The sequence below is a fragment of the Neodiprion pinetum genome, unplaced genomic scaffold (assembly GCF_021155775.2).
Source record: "Neodiprion pinetum isolate iyNeoPine1 unplaced genomic scaffold, iyNeoPine1.2 ptg000081l, whole genome shotgun sequence".
Taxonomy (NCBI): domain Eukaryota; kingdom Metazoa; phylum Arthropoda; class Insecta; order Hymenoptera; family Diprionidae; genus Neodiprion; species Neodiprion pinetum.
The window spans coordinates 54,452-74,182 of record NW_027184493.1 but is presented as its reverse complement, the minus strand read 5'-3'; the positions used below and the strand labels follow the sequence as shown (position 1 = coordinate 74,182).

At 44.6% G+C, this 19,731-nt stretch overlaps 3 protein-coding genes across 3 annotated transcripts in view; 1 reads left to right on the top strand and 2 right to left on the bottom strand.

Moving 5' to 3' along the window:
- The window catches only part of LOC124224071 (phosphatase and actin regulator 4-A-like), a gene marked incomplete at its 3' end in the record, with an annotated part of 76,880 nt that overhangs the window by 3,972 nt on the left and 53,177 nt on the right, over window positions 1–19,731 (top strand). The window contains 1 exon segment of the mRNA XM_046636510.2: window positions 19–120. Within this exon segment, the coding sequence (XP_046492466.2) occupies window positions 19–120 (102 nt within the window).
- On the bottom strand, window positions 8,822–11,443 carry LOC124224072 (uncharacterized). The gene is made up of 5 exons (XM_046636511.2): window positions 11,067–11,443; window positions 10,691–10,909; window positions 9,732–10,569; window positions 9,478–9,636; window positions 8,822–9,409 (listed from the first exon to the last, which is right to left on the bottom strand). The coding sequence occupies exons 1-5, from the start codon at window positions 11,196–11,198 to the stop codon at window positions 9,078–9,080; spliced, it is 1,680 nt and encodes a 559-aa protein (XP_046492467.1). The 5' UTR covers window positions 11,199–11,443; the 3' UTR covers window positions 8,822–9,077.
- Window positions 12,962–13,818, bottom strand: LOC124224074 (uncharacterized). Its single transcript, XM_046636515.2, has 2 exons — window positions 13,679–13,818; window positions 12,962–13,543 (listed from the first exon to the last, which is right to left on the bottom strand). The coding sequence occupies exons 1-2, from the start codon at window positions 13,815–13,817 to the stop codon at window positions 13,272–13,274; spliced, it is 411 nt and encodes a 136-aa protein (XP_046492471.1). The 5' UTR covers window position 13,818; the 3' UTR covers window positions 12,962–13,271.

The window sequence follows — 19,731 nt, the reverse complement described above, 5'->3', positions numbered from 1 at the left end:
TTGTATTTCGACTTGCAGCAGGGGAAGACGCACTTCATGAGGTAGCGGTCGGTGCTGCTGTTCGTGAGAGTTCGCAGAATTCGACCGAGCAACGACAGGCCAAGGCAAACGGCGATACCGGTAAGTCAGTCATCGTATATTTGGAGTAAAGAGTTTTTCCACGAGCGATTCGTCCTTTCGCTGGTAAAAGCTCGCTGATTAGCAGGACCGTACCATAGTTCTGGGAATCATGGAAAGTGATTCTGATTTTCTTTGTCAACATCATTTTCTTGAATTTAAACTCCTTCCCTCCGAATCGCACGCGATATGGATTAGCTTTGACAAATCTTGCATCTTTTATTAAATTTCTCGATGAGACTGAAGTTGGTAACGTTCACGCAAAGAAACACGTCGGGGTGGGGGGGTTTACTATTTTACAACTTTGTAACAACTTTAAAGCAGTCGAGTTTTCAAATTATGAATACGTTTTGTTTTATTACGATTTATTGCATTTCAGACATTTTTGCAATTGTGAAATGAAGATTTTTTTCGAAACGTAAATCATTGTAATAACGTTACTAACTTCAGCCTTATATTCCTTGGCTCATCGCGTTCATCTATCGTTCATTATTTCTTATCTCGTGAGTTTCAGACTCGTAACTCAATTAGGTTGTATCAAATTTTATCCCTTCTTCAAGGCTGCGTTATACGCAACAACTTTGGCACGACTGTTGTATTCGGTGCTTACAACGCAGTAATTAATACGAATTGTTACTTGGGAGGGGGATAAGAGACTGTAAAGACTGCTGCCCTTGGTGGTACCCTTGAAATCTTTCGTACCGCAGCAAGTTCCCAATTCTCGTTGGGTCTAACTCACACAATTTCTGGAGCTTACGTATTTCACGTGACTGGCATACACTCCTCCGTTATTTTTTGTACATACTACTCGCAGGTACCTATATTCTCTTATCTCTACGCGCAACATTGTCATCTTTTTGTATTCAGTTGCGTGATAAATTTGACACGTTTACATTTTTTTGTTTTTTTTTCCTACTTTCGTACGAGAGGCGGAGAAATTTCTTTGGCCTAAAAATCACACAAATATTTCACCTTCGTCAATTTTACACTGTAGGACTTGATAAAACATACCGGGAAAGAGAAAAATGATACTATCCAATTTGCTTCTTCTTCCTCTGCTTCGCATATATGAATATGATATCATCAAGGAATACTTTCATTGTTGTTTATTATTTCGCACGTGCGTAATCTTATTCATTGGCAAATGACAACGTTCATCGATCGGATAAATCTGATGGGAAAAAAGTATATATAGATAAATAAAAAAGAGAGATAAACAAGGAAATACATATCGTTAAAAGTATAAGGGGCGTGAAATATATGGAGCGTGAAATTTTCGGCCCTTACGACGTGGCGTATGAAACGAGAGTCGTTGTAATGCAAAAAGTGTCGGTCCAAAGGTGGGAAACTTTAATGACGCCGACGTACGCGTCGAGCGCGAGGAATATCCAGATCTTAGCAAGGGTTCGCGAGAGACGAGATGCTGCGGCACACCCTTGACGGAGACAATGCCGACTCGAGTTTGCTCTTGCAGCTCCTGAACGACACGGCGCGGGCGTTAAAGCTGTGCTCATGTACACGAAGATGGAGAGAAAAGGGAAGGACATGTACAATACGTTACACACCGACCCGAGGGATGAGTTGAGGAGAGAAGAAGAGGAAGAAAAAAGGAAGACAAAAGTAAAAATGATGAGATAGGCGATCGGCGATAGAGACGCGCGCTTCGTATGGATGCGAAAACGCTTCGTTCTATTTTATTCCATCTTCGGGACTTCGAAGGTCGTCAAAGGTCGTTCCGCTCGCCAAAGGTAGAAGGAGAGGAAAAGAAGAGGAAGGCTTGTTGTACAGGGAGGATATCAGTGGCCCACAAATCGCGGCAATGAAGTCAGCTTGTCCGTATATATCGGTGAACAGGATCCCTCCCATACACCGTGAGTGCAGGGTAGGTGTATGGTGCTTTGTCAGCAACCCGAAAATGGTCAGGAGAGTAGAAGGCGGTCGAGATTACGTCGCGGTGGCTCAATCTCGCCACGAATTCGAGAGTCATCCTCGGCCGTGTCGTCTGTGAGACGGGATACGGGAGAGACAGAGAGAAAGAGACGGAGAAAAAGAATGGGGGGGATAAGTCGGAAAATCGGAGAATGGGATGGACGAAGGGGAAAATAAGTATAGCACATAAACCATGCACGCAAATACCTATGTATAAAAAATTACATACTTCCTTTCGACTTCCGTCCGACTTACGGTTACGGCTCCGCAATGAAAATTATGGTACCTTTTACATACGCGCGGCATCGTCGAGGCGGAAAATGGAAGGAAACGCTGCTACCGGTCCTTCTCTATTTATTCGCAAATATAAACCGGTTTGTTTTTTGGTTTTCTCCTCAGAGATATTGAAGGAAAGCTAGACTGGTTATGAACTCACGAGATTGAAGTTGGTAACGTTATCCTAACGAAGCATTGGGAAAAAACACTATTTTCTTATTTTTACAACGACTTTGAAGGGACGAAAATTTCAATGTATCATTATGTTTCGTTTTTCCTCAGAATGAATCGTTGCGATAACGTTAATAGTGATTCTGCAGTTTAGTGTGAATTCGGGAATACTTGAAGTATAGTTTTTTGCTTTTCGTCTTAGTCGGTTCGTCATTGATTCTGGATACTACGTACGTTTGGTCAGTTTCTCTCCTCTTGAGCTTTCTTCCGACTTCTTCTTTCTTTGGCAAAAAATCCCGAGAAGGATGCTCGCAGCCTGTCTTGCCTTCTTCCGTTTTTCGCTGTTCATACAGCAGCAGGATATTCTCTGAAGGATTTACATACCACGCGACTTTTAATGGGGGAGGAATCCCCGCGCAGTGCGTGTCCGGATCGGAATAAAGTGATTTTGTGTCAGCGCCTCGTCAAACGTCGAGTGGTAAAAGTTGATGTTGGACAGATTTCTGGAGAGGGGGATGATTATTCTTGCACAGGATCGTTTGAGCACGCCTGATTGCCAGGAGGTCGAAGCGACAGTTTAAAAGTATAAGCGTTATCCGAAAGCCCGCGTGTCTCTTCCTGATGTCTTCAATTGCTCAGCCGTAAATTCCCGCATCCTGAGAACCCGCGAAGCAGTTAACTCGACGTCTCAGCCTCGGTTTCCACCATTACTGTTATTACTGTTATTATTTTTATACGCGTCGCCTCGAACCTCGGACGACTCGTTTTATTCCCCATTTCCCCGCTGCGGACGGCTGATGTAACGCGAATCCTGAAGGGGGCGAGTCTACCGCCTCCTCGGATCATCTTTGAATCGTATCAGATAAACGTCTTATTCCCTAACACCGCGACCTGTGATCGCCGTCCTTTCCGGTACATAAACGTTCCCGATCGACCAGAAGAATCGGAATCACTATCCCTTTTTCGGATGCTTCCGATGCTTCAGGAGGCCGAAAACGAGTGATTTTTCAAGGATTCTTCACGAAGAGACATTTCAATTTATTGATAATCAAATTTAATTATTGAACTTTAGTCTGATATTTTTTGTTTGTATAAATAACGATTTTTAAAACTGCTATAACCGATTTCTGGGAGCACCTTTAGAAAAAAGCGTCTTGCGGTGAGGAATATATCTCTGGACTGGATCATCCGAAATGAAAAAACAAAAAAGATTTAGTTAATACAAAATGGAAAATATTTATCGGCGAGGAAAAACCTTCGATCAAGGCCTGAAAGATTTATTCATAAAGCTTGTGTAAAAATTTTGAGATCGATCGATCGATCGAATTTTGCTCACCGACTTCATAAACGCAGTTTTGAAAAAGACGCGTTCAAAGTTTCGAGAGCACTTTTAAACGCTCCGAGGCGTCTTTGCAAATGTTGGCGTAACTTGGAGAATGTTTGTCGGAACGACGTGAAATTTTCTGTGCACATACTCGACATATTTACATTACAAAAATGAAACTAAAAAACAAAATAACCCCTTAAACTTCATCGTTCTCCAAGTAAACTCGAATCTTCCCCCCCCTCTCTTTGCTTCTTCATCCTTGATTTTCCATCACCCCATAATCTTAGGCTAAAAATTCCTCAATGCGAATTCACCGTTTCGCTAAGCTAGCGCTAGCGAAAATTTGATTCATTCGTCGAGACGAACTCAATTCCATAAATCCGAGTTTCTCTACCAGGTTTGAAAGGAGGGTGAAAAAAAAAAAAAAAAAACTTTTCCACCGCCGAGGGTCGCAAATATCTGACCCTCCGTTTTCTCCCTTTACATTCGCTGTTTGCGATTCGGTTTTTCGCGGATCTCTATATGCAGTCGGTTTTACCCTGCAGGATCCGTCGCTTCCTCCTTTTCCTTGACTTGTTCTTCCCCAGTCGATAACGATTGCTCCCTCATGCAGGACGCTCAAGGACCCAGGAAGAGATCCTGCACCGACATTATAACCCGCGTCCCATTTCTCGCCCGCGACCTCCAAGCTCGAAGCTTGCGCCGTTTGGCCCCTATCTCTCTCCCTCCCTCCCTCCCTCTCTCTCTGTCTCTCTCTCTCTCTCTCACCAGCCATCCGATTCTCTGTTCTCTCCCTCTCTCCTCAGCGCAGCTGGACCCAGTTTCAGTTCGCTTACCGAACCCGTCCCGGACGAATGTCCTGAGATTCGCGGCTCGTCGCCTAGTGGCGGTAAAAGTTAAACGCAGGGTAAATGAGCGAGTTTCAGCCCCTGTTCTGATTATCCCCCGTCGTTATAATCAGCGAGATCTGTAATACTGAACGATCTGCCACTAACCCTTATTTTTCATGCCCTGTTTGTCTGAATATTCGGATGCTGCAACTGTACGAAAAATCCGAGTTTCATCGCCTCCAGACTTACGTGCTACTTTCTTGATTTAACAAGTGCGGTGCGGCAGTATTTTTGTCAACAGTTACGTGATATTTTCCGTTATCATTACCGGGAATAACGCGCTCAAGCGTAATAATTAATCAGTAATTATATCTCTGATACGAATAATCTGTTACATGGACGCGAGTTCTTTTTTATCGTCGATATATGTATATATGTATAATTATCCGCATGAATATACAATACGTGTGTATGTGTGATGATTATTTTCGAACTCCGTATTGTGCAAGTTGTTTTTTAACGTCCGTACAATACTCGAGGTTTATCGTCATTGCGAGTTAATTACTCCTGTATAAAGACGTTCTTAAATTATTTTTATTTCGTTTGTGTATTTTTTTTTCTTTACGCTTACACACTTTTCAAAGAAATCTCCGCTTTATCTTTACTCCGGTCCGAATCTCCTCCCTTCTCTGACCGTCCTAATGGCCATATGCGTCGTCGTTTTTACGGCCAGCTCTTTTTTGAGCCTTGAAATTCTGACGGTCCCCTCCTATCTCGGTTCTGATACCGTTTGACGTAATTCCGAAAGCGCCGCACGAGGCGCATATTATACCTGTTTGGCTATCCGTTTCCTAAGTTCGGCCGTACCGAGAAACGCGAGACCAGTCGAGAGCTCTTTATTGACGATAAATCTCCGTGAACGACGAGGAGACGAAAATAGCCGTATACATGTACAGTGTAGAAGAGTAAGAGAAGAGAAAAATATGATGTATCGCCACTGTTCCCGGTGTGGAAAAAAATTTTATTGAAATACGAAAGGAATTCCCGAACGTCTCTGCATTGTATAACGTGAGGGCGCAAATCTGTATTCTCATCCATTTTTCTCGTCGTTGGAATGAGAGAGACGGACTATCCCCTACATTGTGAAGGGAATATTATTTCGGTGATTTCGGATCGTTGAATTGGGCGAGGGACAGGTAATTACCGCGTTTCAAATAACCTCCCGGATTTACGTGTCGCTTGTGCCACAGACGCGATAGTAATAACAATGAAAATTGATTCCCGGGCGCGAAATTCACGCTCAAATGTGCGATAAGGATGAAGTTAGTTGGTAACGTTACTGTGAAAATTATTTAGGATCATCGGAAATTTATTAAACGACGACGGACAAAATATACTCTCACAGTTTGAGAAGCCAACTCGTTCGACAGTCACTTTGGCAGGTCATGGATTGCACGGGTTGTGATTCATAGCTCAGGTTTTATTACCATCGGGGTGCCGTGACCCTTATTAGATAACAGCGACGTAATTTGTCCAAAATGATTCGACGCGTGTAGAAAGGGGATTCTCGAAAATGGTTGATCGATTCGAAAGCGAAAAAAACAAAAAAAAAAAAATAAACACGGTCTTACTCTCTCAAAAATACATCAAGCCGCGCACGCGTCAAGATTAAAAGGCGCGGTGTCCTCGGTATTTTAACTCCCGGAAGTAGCAACACTCCAAAAATACTCGTGGGGTAGGTACCCACCTTCCGTTACGCTTAAGAAAAGTTTTCAAGGCTCGTCAGAGAGCTGGCGCTTAGACGTTCAATATCTCGTCAGTATCCCGGCTCGGTCTGCAGTTAGGTACGGAGTTTAAGCTCGCCGTCAACTCCGGAGTAAGCCGTCTTTTCATCCTTTCTATAACCAGCGTAATTCCCTTTTTCCCCACCGTCAGGCAAAACTGAACGTGATTTGGTTGGAAAGAAGTGACGGATTAACGTGGAAATATTGAATATAGTGGAAAATAATAACAACGATAACAACCGAGGCAGTGATATTATATAATTTTATTCAACAAAGTGTAAAAATAACGTCGAGTACGCTGATGGTTGAGGGGATTAAAGACCTTGTTTCACCGTAATGGCATTGTGAGTCGCCGCCTCTGTCTCGCCGAGTATCCAAATTTTACCGAAAGTGAGATTTACAATCCGGAAGTGGCAAGGGTCCTACGGTTCGACGATCTCGAGGAGGCCGCTCGGTCCAGGACTAGAACGGACGAGGCACAGCGAAAAGCGGTGTGGCAGTGTTACTCGGCGAGGATGCTTACGCACAGTCATAGCGATGGAGAATTTCCCATATACTCCCAAGGTAAGGTCCGATTCGCTGAGTCTTTCACCACCAAACAGAGGCGTCGGGAAGTCGTTGAGTTCGATAAAAAATTTCGAGACCATTACGCGCATTGTTGAAAGTTTTTTTTTTTTTTTTGTATCTCAAGGGTGATATTTGTTTCGATCAAATTTAACCGCGACAACTTTATTACGTTGATTTATGATGTTGTACCTCCGAATCCACTGTCTCGTTTTCTTCTTCGTTCATTAACGCAGAGCGAGGAAAAGTAAGGAATCTCCAAAAGGAGCTTGGACTGGTGAATCGATGAATTACGGATGTCCCAAAAGGCCGTTAATTTCCGTCAACAGGGTTCCCTCCATCTTTGACGAGGCTTTCGCCGCGCGAGGAGGCTTGATAAACGGCGCAGGGAATCATGCTGCTACACAGAGGCGGCATTCCGTCTCGAGTTGATTAACGCCACCCAGGACCTAATCACATTAATGCGCTCCTCCAGCCCTCGAAGCTTTGAGAACCTGGGCGCACGAATTCGCCAGACAATTTTCGTACACAACTTGTGGAAAGCTCACACGCGCGAATACGGATGTCCGGAATTGTGAACAAGCCTGCCGATGATCGGTAAACTTTCTTTCGTAGTCATAAATCCACTCACCTATGCACGTGATCGAAATTTTTAGTGACATTCCGATTTGTCTACCTGGTCAAGCTCTGTGTCTCTTTACCGCAGTGCAGCTGACTCGAGAATTTTCTAGAGCACGTAATCAGCCCATCGATTTCAAGCCGCTGCCAAAAGCTCGTGATTTTGTCTCATACCATTTCGTTTGCTAAGTCCGAAAACAATCTCCCACAACTCCGAGAAACCAGGGTTGATTGTAGAACCTCCCGAATATTGGAGTTCGACAACAAGTTTCCATTGAATTTTGAAACCAGTCTGTAGTAAATCAACAGACTTCGACCCGCTTCACTGGAAAAGTTTTTATCCGACGTCTTGACGGCCGTTCTAAAATTGGGGAAGTTCGCTGTGACGAAAAGGTGAAATGATTCAAAGCAGACTCGTTTTTTTTTTTTTTTTGAGCTGATTTTACCCCGCGTCCAACGATTAATCCTCAATAATTATAATCACTCGTTAGCTGTGACGAAGAAAAATCTAACTCAAATAAGCCTTGATATTAATATATCGTCGGCACTTGTCGCGGGGATTGATCAGGTATTTTAACTATCGACCCAACTTCCGGCTCGTAAACATCATCAAAGTGCTGTGACTCATTGTCAGTCGAGTAATAGGAGTTGAAAATGATTGCTCGATGCCAGCCCAGCGATTAGAATTTATTAGACTTTGTAATGATGCGCGTGCAGATTGTAGGATGAAAAACGTGCCCCTCTCGCGGCGTTTTTTGGAATGATTGCATACGTAAAATAATCTTATCTGTTGGCGAAGCTGCGACAGTATGCGTGCGGTGACATCGTGAGCATCGCGAGACATCGGAAATCTGGACATGGAATCGCTGGGAAAAATCCACACGACGAACTGGATCATCGATCAAGATTGATGCCGAGTGACTCATTATTAGACCATGCTGGGTTTACCAGCACTGGTTGGTTAGAGGAAAACGTGCGCTTTATCACTCGGTGTGTAACGGTACATGATCCATCACGATTTTGTTTCCAACCACTTGGACAACTCGATTTTCATTGTATATTTACAAGTTCGTTCAAACGATGGTTCCAACTCCTTCAGTTCGTTCGCGGAGTTCGTACCTAATTACATCTTCGAATAATAACTATATGTTACACACACACACACACACTCACACACGCATATATATATATATATATATATATATATATATATATATAGGTGCTAAAAAAATATTGTCCTCGTAAAATAAACGTCATCGAGGCGAGATTATACGGTGAAACATATCGTGTTCGTTGTTGATTCGAAACGCGGTTAGAAATATATTACTAAAACGTCCAATAAACCGATCGTAATCAGAAGATGACAGAGGTAACAGCAGCTTATCCGATTTCGAATGTACAATTTTGATCAACACTATATCGTGAATTCTGAGTGCAAAAGACACTCTGTTTGGTCCATGTTCACCTGCCCTTTTCCTCACGGTTTAAATCACTGGAATTTGTCACTTCACCATGAGCACTCGACTCCTTCTTATCCGCTTCTTTCTCCTTATCGGCCACTTGAACCTTGGCGGCGTCTCGGTCCGGTCGCTGGTTTGCGACGTCCTCCGGACAGCCATTCTCGAAAATCCCCTTACACGCTTTGGAAACTCGTTCCCCAAGTGCCGCTGTGAATTTGTGGGCTGAAGTGTCTTTCACGGTTTGCCTCAACCAGCACGTTTCGATGTTCGTCTCGCAGCTTCGGTAGTGTTGTGAGGCTGCGACCTGCACGTCGACGGTGACTTCCTTGTACCCTGAAAAACATGACATTAACGATCTGTCGGTCAGAGCTCCGCTCCATCAGTCTCTCGATTAAACTCACGTTTGTTGAATGCCGAGGCTGTTTTCCTCAGTTCCCAAGTGTGATGGTTTCCCAGCTCGACTGTCTGTCTACTCCGGACGATGTACTTGCTCCGTTCTCTTCCGGGGTTTGCAAACATCGTCCTCGTCGTCTTCGACTGGGTGTACAGCTTCGGTATTTCTGTAAAAATATTGCACCGGTACTTTGCTGGCTAAGCTGACTTTTCGTCGAAACTGTAATTATCTGAATCGCCGGGATACAGCGCGTTGTCATACCTGGCGCCAGCGTCACGGGGTCGTCGTCGAACATCAGGTAGAAAAACATGTTTCTGAATAAGAAGGAGGCCTGGTCGTTGAGGGGCAAATGGGGACCGATTGGATCGAGGTACTGCATCATGTCCAGATAGTCCTTGTGTTTTCTGGGCACGATGAACTCGTCGATGTCGACGCTGGCCACGTACATGTAACTTTTGTGGAACGAGCTTCTGTAGAGGCAGTCGTTGAGGGCCGCGAATATACCATCGACTCTGAGGTTTTTCTCGAATATGAAGTAGGGTGGTAGATCCCAAGGTAGAATCGTCGCCACGCCGTTGTCTCTGTAGTGTTCGAGAACTTTTCCTACCCTCGATGAGATCGACCGATTGTAGAAGGTGAAGTGACCGACGCCCATCATTCGATAAAATTCAACGAACTCCACCAGGTTCGTAACCCTGTCGAAGTTGTGGTGCAATACGGGAACGCACACAGCCATGAAGTTGGTGGAGAACTCCGCCATCGATATGCCGTTTTCTGGATAGAAAATCGGTACGAACGAATCATTTTTCGGCTCGTAGGAGTCCGTAATATTGCCGGGAGCGATAGTTATCTCGTAGGGCAGATGCTGCTTGGAGTAATACTCCTCGTAGTCCATTTTCGCCGACATTGTCAGATCGCAGAGTACGAAGAAGGCGCTGTAGTACATGTTGAAACCCTCGGATATGGCTACTGGCTTCGTCCGAGTCGCCTTTTTTTTCTTTATCAGAAACGTCTCGCCATCCTCGGTCTGTTTACCTCGGTACTTGTAGACGCAAGTCACCGGTGGATTGTACCTCGGTAGTATCGCGATGATTCTGACCTGAAAACGAGAGATAAATACCTGTCGCGCATTCCCTCTCCTAACTTGACACCGTCACTGGAAGTAAGAAAAACAAATCACCACCACCACCACCACCATCACCACGACTACCACCACGTACCATCGCCCATGTCGTCTCGTTTCCGATTCCCTCGTGTGACTCTTGCAAAATTTGCTCTGGTCTCGTGTCGAGGTAGGCGGAATATATGTGTCCCTCTTTAACCGACGTTTGCTTCCATCCGGTCGACCCGTTTGTTTTCGGCAGGTATCTCATTTCCAAATCCAGCATATCGCCCAGGGATGATTGCAGGTTGTAGATGCTCGACAGGCTGCTGTTTCTCTGTGCAACACGCATCGTCATCTACTAGCACTACAATTACTTCCGTTCGCACATGTTACCAGTGTGCAGACGGTTATAACTACTTGGTAAATCGACGTGTAACTGCATATTTATTTACACAACCGTGTATTTATTTGTGAAAATCGACGTCACCTACCTTGGCTACGTGAATCACCAGTCCAATCAGTCCGACAAACAGCCCATAGAAAAAGATGAATTTCAAACGCCGGGAGATGCAGGCCCAGGCGGTAACCTGCGGCTTTTGAAACAGCGGGTGGTACTTCACCATTATGCGATTATTCCGAGTTCTGGACTATTAAACTGTGACGAAATTCAACCCGCAAGTAACGGTCAGAAGTACACTATTCATGCCGCACGATTCACGGCACGCTGCAACTGGCTCGCCTCTAATCTGACCAAAGATTAAATTTTTCTAACTCCTGTCGCTTTCCGAGTTCTTATCAACCCATCGAGCAGATAAAGCCTCGACTCCCCTCTCCAACACTTATAGCTGGACTTTCGTAACGTCCGATCACATATTTTCACCGGGACATTGTCGGATGACATCGAAAGTTATAAATAGGAGCTCACGTTTGTAATATCGAGACGATGATGAGTGCGTAATGACACCGTTGATGACACGTCATTTTTCTTGCAAAAGCAGGTTGTGATGTACTGTGGAGTCTGCGATCACACGTATCGATCTGGTTATGATGAATTTTAACTTGATAAGCTCTCAGAGTTTGTCTAGCTTGGCGTTTGTTGGTGTCCACGCCAGTATAATATTGCTTTGTCGTAACCGACTGATGATTTAATAATCGAAATTAGGTTGCCGATAAGAACATGTTATACCTGATGTACATACATGCGTAAATTCCCAAGTCATATCTGCCTTCGATCGGGGTATTGCAACTAGCGAATTCCCCGTGCAGTAATTTGGTCGTTAGTCCGTTCAGTAGGTGGATAGGTACCTACGCTTGATTGGAAAGCCTTATCGTCGTTGAAAGACGCGAGGATGATTTACTCGTCGATGGCATGTGGAGACCGATAAACTCGAGGATAATGTCTATTTAGTACTGGGATAGAAAGTTGCTTTGTAATTAACTGTGTGGGATTGCAGATGGCGGTGATGAATAATGTAAGCAATATGCGCCATATCATATATTCATGCAAATCAATCAGATACGAAATCGCGACGCGCATGACAAGAGTCTTTTTTCACGTCCATTCCACCTTCGAACAAATTGACGGTGATGACTCGTATTGTGTTGGATTTGCGCAAATAGGGAATCCGAGCGTGCGACGTGCTCGTCATTTTGGATGTCTTCGTATCAAGCACACGTCCGAACGGCGCGTCAGGTTAACTAATCAATCGGTTCGTCATTCCCAAGCTTGTACGTGCATTTATTGACCTTCGTTGTTCGCTCCGAAGCTCCTCTTCAATCCGGCGACTCTGTGTCACGGTGTGATTGATTGGCCATTCTTATAACCGACGTCGAAACCCCGGCCATATCAGTTCTGAGCACCTTATTAACGACCCTCCGTAAATTTTACTGCCTCGAAATATTCCCTCGAATCTTGATCAAGACCCCGAAAAATCAAGGTTGAATATTCTTTTGAGGAGGGAGTTCCGGTAATCCGGAAATCATGGAGAAGTTCATTTTGACTGCTGTTCAAGCAGAGCCACTGAGCGAAAAGTCAAACTCTTAATTTCAGTACTCTTTACTTTACCAGGATGTATAGATGTAAAGACTCTGCGCTGAACTTGGGGAGCACAATGCCTTGACACAAGCACCCCAAAATTGGCCTGGTAATCTCTTTCGTGAAACGGCGAAAATGTCATTCATTTCAGTGAGAAGTATTTCACCTCTCGAGGGGAGACAACTGCAGAGCAGGATATTTTAATTCGTCTGCCTAAAGTTCATCAGCTCATCGCACCGGCAATCTTGCTGAGGAAAATCATGAGAGGGAAGAACGGCCGCGTAATTAAACTTGTCGAGATTATTTACAACAACGCATCAAGCTGATTATATTCTTTACTTTTTAAATATTTAAAAAAAAATTTATTTCTCTGTCTATTTCTCGTTATATTTGTACAAAAATAAGGTTGGACATTCCGTGCATTTTACACACTTTTACGTTGTATCTATATCTAGTTATAACAAATGGGGATACAAATAACGACTAAACAATACATGGTCATATCAGAAAAGTCAACTACACGTGGGCGAGGATAAGTAATTGCAAAGTTGAGAATCAAATGACCATAAACGATCGGTCTTTGTTACCAGTACTTGTTTCAAACACATCATTCCAAGATCTGAATCACGCGGTGATTCTCTCTATGATTCGAGGCTTGAGATCACTGTTTTTCGTCCGGAAGATGCGTCTTGAAGGCGAAGCCCGGATCTTGGACAACGCCGATCTCGGCGTAATTCGATTGAAAATCGCCGGTGGGCCCGTCGATTTCTTCCGGTTCGTAAGACGGCGTGTTTTCGGGTCCAGGCTCGAAGTCCTGAATGTGGGCACCGTAGTCATTGTAGTCGGCGTTCTCCCCGTTGGCCTTTTTTACTTCCGACCAAGGTCCGTAGAACTTGTGAAGAACAGCGCCGTGCCAGGCGTCGGCTTCCGGGCCTGTCGCATTTCCAGTTGAGCATAATTTACAGCGTGATTGACAAGAACTTGAAATGCGATTATCGATCGAAGCGAGCCGAGAACTGGCAAACCTCTTCCGATTTTACAGTACATTGAGGACGATTTGTTGCTTACCCAGAGCTCCGTCACGAACGGGCGAAGCCTCGGAGATGCAGACGATCGTCAGGAAGAACAAGGCAATCAGAACGAAGTGATCCGACACTACGAATGACGGGTGCGTCATTGTTCTTGGTCTGTCAACTGCTTTTCTCATGTTCATGAGGAAACTGGTCCCATTCGAGAATCAGCCGAATGTTATATACCTTCGTACCCTCTCGAATATTCCAAATATTGACATTGACTCAGCGCGTGCGAACGGCGGCACGCTAAATTGTGATAACATGATTAGGAAGATTTCGTTTTTGCGAACGTCTAACCGTTTTTACAGCTTCTCTTTCGAGCTCGCAAATTAGCACCCTAATCAGTTATTCTCTGGTCAAATCGTGATGTGTGGGAATAGGAAGAGGATTTATGCCAAACACAACTCAACAAGAATATCTATAAGTAAATATGAAATTTAATTAACAGTGTATTAAATAGCGAATACACACATTTAACGAATATTTACGTGGAAAAACTCATCAGTAGATACGAAGCATTATCGTTGATGACTTGGAAATATTTGTCAATACTGGTTATAAAAATTGAATATAAAAAAAAAAAAACAAGCTACAAATATTAAGTAGTAATCGATTAAAAATTGTCATTATATAGATATATATATATGTATAATATAGGTACACAGAGTACAGAATAAATGTCATGCAGCGCAATAACTTAGACGGTATACATTGCAGGGCAGTTGGTATTCATTCGTTATGTTCTTCCCGGTCTTCGGTGATATGAATTAAGCGCGTCGTTTTTCAGCGACCCCAACCAGCTCTGCAATCGTTATTTGGTAGTGAAAATTAGTACGTCGTTGGATTTATAAATCAGCAGAAGTACTCGGTAATGGTCTACAGCTACTTACCCAGCCGTTTCGTAAAGAGGAACGGAATCCCCGTTGCCATGGTCAGACGATGACGATTTCGCATAGCCGTCGTCGTCTGCGCCATAATCATCGCCGTCGTCACCTGTCAACGGACGTCGGTACCAATAAGACGGAAAACCGTAATAACGTGAGTCTCTGCCTTTCAAAATCTCCTGACCGTCTAGAAAAAATGTCCATTGACAAGAATAACAGTTTGAAACGTAAGTCGTGCGTATTGAAAATTCGTATTGTTGTTTTTTTTTTTTTTTTATTGAAACTTCGATTGAAAAGTGGATGTCTGATTCCCTACAGTTGAGGTACCATTTTAACAGGTTAATTCTTACCGCCATTCTCGTAGTCTGGAGCTGGTTTAGCTGTGGCAAAAACGATTATAGCTAGTAGCACAAAGACGGTGAGGTTAGCCATGACTTTAATGCGACGCGTTGAAACGATACAAGTGCGAAATAATTGCAGTTGCTTTGTGAATTCGACCGGGCACGGGATGGTTTTGAAATATACTGAGTTACCGGTAACGGCTGGGACATTTATATACTACCGGTGGTTCGATTCATAAGTTCACTGAAACTTGTTAGCGGAGATTTTCCACCACAGTCGCGTATATTACATAGTAAATTTATGTCCGCTAATTTGTTTGACCTGCGGTTATATCGGAGATGCTAATAGTTTAAGGAGAATGCGGAACAGTTGACAAACGCCTGCCGAACAATGTCGGCTACCGGGACGCATCTAAACATCTGATGGCTTCGACCAATTGTCGCGCATTCCGGTGCCAAGCGTATTTGCTTGCTTCTCATGCTCGCTTAGCTGAGGAATTAGCGCCTTGTTATTAACGGCCAGATTTCACAGAATTTGATGTTGAATATCATCGTTATTTATACCACCGTATAGTCCGAACAATCATTCAAGCGCCGGTCGTGGTGTACAAGAATCAAAGAATCTCTTCACGACAAGGAGCAACGTTGTCAGAAAAGTAAGCGCAGACTTTGGAAGTATCTGGAAATGTCTTCACCAGCTGCTCCGCGACGAGGCAAACGTAACTTGTAAATCAACGCCATTCGCCGACAATAAAATGATTCTTTATAAAATGTCAGAACTTGGAATCTATCCATTCTGTACGTTAGAACACGGCGTGCACAGCCGGCCATTATCGTTACACTAAATTATAAGGGCTGAAGTACTTACACTTGATAGCCGTTCCACGTGTTTCACTGGCATTTCACTTCCGTTATCAAGATCTCTCGAAGGTACGAACGAGATAACTTTGATTTTCGCATCAATATGGTCGAAGAGACACGTGTTTGACTCAAACCGAATGTTATAAGTATTCTTGATGGTGATTATGAAACTCGGAAATACCCGACTCGGAAGCGTTGTAACGTATGTTCAGAATGCGAAAAGCGCTTAATTGGGATGGTCAATAACTGGCGGAGCCCCGCCGACAAGGAAACACATTAAGCCAAAGTTTAGCGTGTGAGCCTGGCTATTCAAACCATAAAAAATCACACCTGAACCGCGCGTTGAATCTTCGTGTCGCAGTTGCTTCATACTTATAGCAATATAATATTTAACCAGAGATAAATCCGCAGAGACAGGTGCGAGCGAATATCGAACTTGGCCTCCTTTCATCATCTGCGTTTTGTTCATCTCAACGGTACCGTTAAGACCGAAATTAGTATTGCCAGTTTGCGTCGTGCATTCTTCAACCTGAAAATGATCTCCTTGTCCTCGAGCAACTAAAGCTGTCATCGTACTCATGGGACTTTGAAAACAGTCCGATATTTAAAATTTGTGTAATCTAATTCTCACGAAGAATAACTGGATCTGACAAAACACTAAAGCCATATGTCGAGTTGTTTGTCCACCGAGTCTCGGAGTGGAACGAGGTTGACTGCTGTTTGAATTGCTCGAGCATAGTGTGCATATTGATCGAGTCTACTTGCACGAAGGTAACTTGTACATACCTGAACATTCGAGACAGCCGGAGAAGATTTAAGGGAGGATCTACTACGCTCTGTCGAAAGGTTAGTCCTGCAGTAGCTCTTGGAATCCAGCGGATTCGCCGGTTCGCGAAATCCTTTCGCGGGCGTTACGGTACCCCAAAATCATTCCAATATGTGTGCGATTCATCGGAATCTGTCTGTAGGGACTATAGAAAATAAACGAAAACTTTTACCCAAAAAATTACATGGAATGCCACGAGATCTACTAAAGCATTGGAGTGAATCCCAAACGATCCATTCATCGCTCGGTCGATTCAACCGCATCAGTGTCGATGGTCGAATCAGAGGAGATGGCATCACGCGGTCCGTTTTCGAAACATCTGTCACATCGGCTGGCTACAGCGAGATCCTTGTTACCAAGAGATCGTCGATACTCTATGTTCCGCGAGTGACCATGCAGGCAGGCTTACGGCATTCGTATTCATTATTGAATTATTCGCCTTACAGGGTCGTAAAACGGTGATTTCATATCAATTCGTAATAGCCCTGTGTGTATGTACGTTGGTTGAGGGTAAACTTCTTCCTTTCGATGAACGTTGTATGCCTATAGAAATAAGTGAGCATACATATAGAGTCGTTATTTTGTTTTTTCACAGAATCTGAGCATTGGTTATTCATGTCGTATATTATGTACGGGCGGAACAAACGCATGCGTTATGTACATGGTGTGGGTAGATGAAAATCGATCAAATCTTAACGGCAGGCGAAGAGAGCCGTTGGTAGAATGCCAAGATCCGGAGGAATTCCTTTCCGCGTCTGTAGCACCAGCAGCAGCTAATGTCGGACGGATTTTCAATCTCATTTACGTCACGCACGAGTGCGTCGCTATATACCCACAGGAGAATACGCGCACGTATATATAGAGACCCAAGTACGCGCGTATAAGTCATGGACTATTTATGTGTGTTCAGACCTGCGTGTACGATGGGTTGCGAATTTTTTACACAACGGCACTCGGGCGTTCCTTGACAAGGAAGTACTCATCCATCTACGGGAAAATTTCCGGCGAAACGGAGGAAAACGGATGCTGATAGGCGGATGGAAGTCGGAACGGGGTGAAACCGATAACGCGTCGCCCTCCTGGATTATTACGACAACCACGAAGCCCGCGGCCAAAAAGTGAAGAGAGTTACTACATCGGAGCGCCTGGGAAATCATCAGCCCGTTTCTCTCGCTGTCACATTTCAATTCCCACGCGCCACTTCGCGCCGATTGTTCTACCACGTGACCAGCGACTGCCTACTCTCCTAACCCAGTACCACCGGATGCCATGGTTCAAAGTTTTGCCATACGCGTACGTTATGTATCTACGCCCCGGGTGGATTTTTTCTCGCATTCGTGTATTCTCGTTCCTGCAGGAATATCCCACTCATCAAATTCCCTTTACTGTTAACGAAAATATGCCAGATCTGCAGTTTTTCCTTGGTGCGGAAGACATCGGAGGTATCGCGACAAGGAATCGCCGTCTCCGGAAACAATTACTGGATGCGAAAGGCATGCAAGGTCGGTAATTACGGTTAACGGAACGCGCACATGGACAGCCTTTGACAGGTTGTCAAAGCCGAAGCCGATGCAGTGCAAAGTACATTGTGAAGGTGGGCGTGGCTCGGGAACTTTAACACGGAGCAACCGTGAACATGACTCCTTTACTCACTGCCGGAAGGAATTGAAAGACGTTTCAGTGGGTATCTCGGTCTGTGCACTCTGCACTTGGTGATTTGAGACATTTCAATTAGACACCGTGGTTGACTCGGAAAGGCTTGGATCCAAAGCACATTGCCTTTGCTCGAGCGTTTCAGTTCATGGATTAATATATGAAAACTACGTTCGCTTTCTCTTAACTGGGGCAAACATTACAAATCCCTTCAAAATTATACTGTAAGAATTCGTAAGTACCTAGGCGTTGCAAAGTAACTGGAAAGTATCTCAAGAACTTTATGAACGCTCGTACCCGGGGCTACAAAAGTTTCAACATATTTCTGTGCGTTGAATGGAAACTTCTGAACTCGTGTCGCCTGAATTTTGATTCGCGAATTATACTCGTACGTACAAACGAGTTTAATTTGCAACAAGTCACCTCTACCGTTACCAAATGTAATCAAGAAACTCGCGATTCTCTAATGTCAAGTGACGATCTGACGTCGTTACACCAAAAAGCACCCACTCCAAAGAAAAAGCAGCACACTAGTGCCATTGACGCAAAATTAGATAGATTGAAAACACGGAGGTGTGAACCATCGGATAATCGTCAGGAGGTCAGGTCTCGGTTTGGAAGGTGGTTAACGGTGCGTGACAGTGTCCAACGGTGTGAACGCAAGGGTGTAGGCACAATCATGCCGGGTGATCAGACGACAAAGGAGAGCTTGGAGCTCCGTGGGGATCCGTAAGGGTGGGTAACCGCCTGTTGGCGGCTCGACGGTATGGCGCCCACACCCATCATGCCAAACAGAAGGGGAACCTACCTACCGTCGTTCGCTGTTGCACGTATACCGGGAAAATGCGCCTTGGGGCAGTAGCGGGTGCGGAGGGTGAAGGGGAAGCGAAGCCCGGCAAGGTGTGTCACCGACAACGACAGAGTCGCAGTCGACACGCGCGGCGATCGCCTCCCGCTGCCGGAGAGGATGATAAATAAGGTGAATCGCGAATCGGTTCGTGGTGTGAAGTCATTTCTGAGAGGCTGGAACGTCAGCGGAATCGGATTCGGTCGCTTCGGCCAATCCTGAGAGTGGCCGTAACGAGGAGGGAGGACTTGAAGAACTCGAGGGATCAGACGTCTATTATTCCGTTCTCGTCGAGGCGCTGATCGGCTTCCAGAGACTTCCGTTAATGTTATTACCGGCAATTATACATCGATTAACGTGATAATTTTAGCGCGATGTGTGCCGAGACCAGACCATAGATAATTCCCGTTCACCTTCCGAGCCACGTGAGGTCAAACGTGAGCCACATCATCGGCGAAATTGAGCATCATGTTCTTAAGAGGATTGGGTGCTGGGGGTCGGGGTGTTGTTGGTTGTGAGTGTACCAGGAAACCGAAGTGCGGAGCTGTGAATACGCCCGGTGATCGGAAGATTAAGTCACGTCGAGCTGGTATCTGTTTGCAGATTAATAACGCACACACCGATACGCAATCTTTC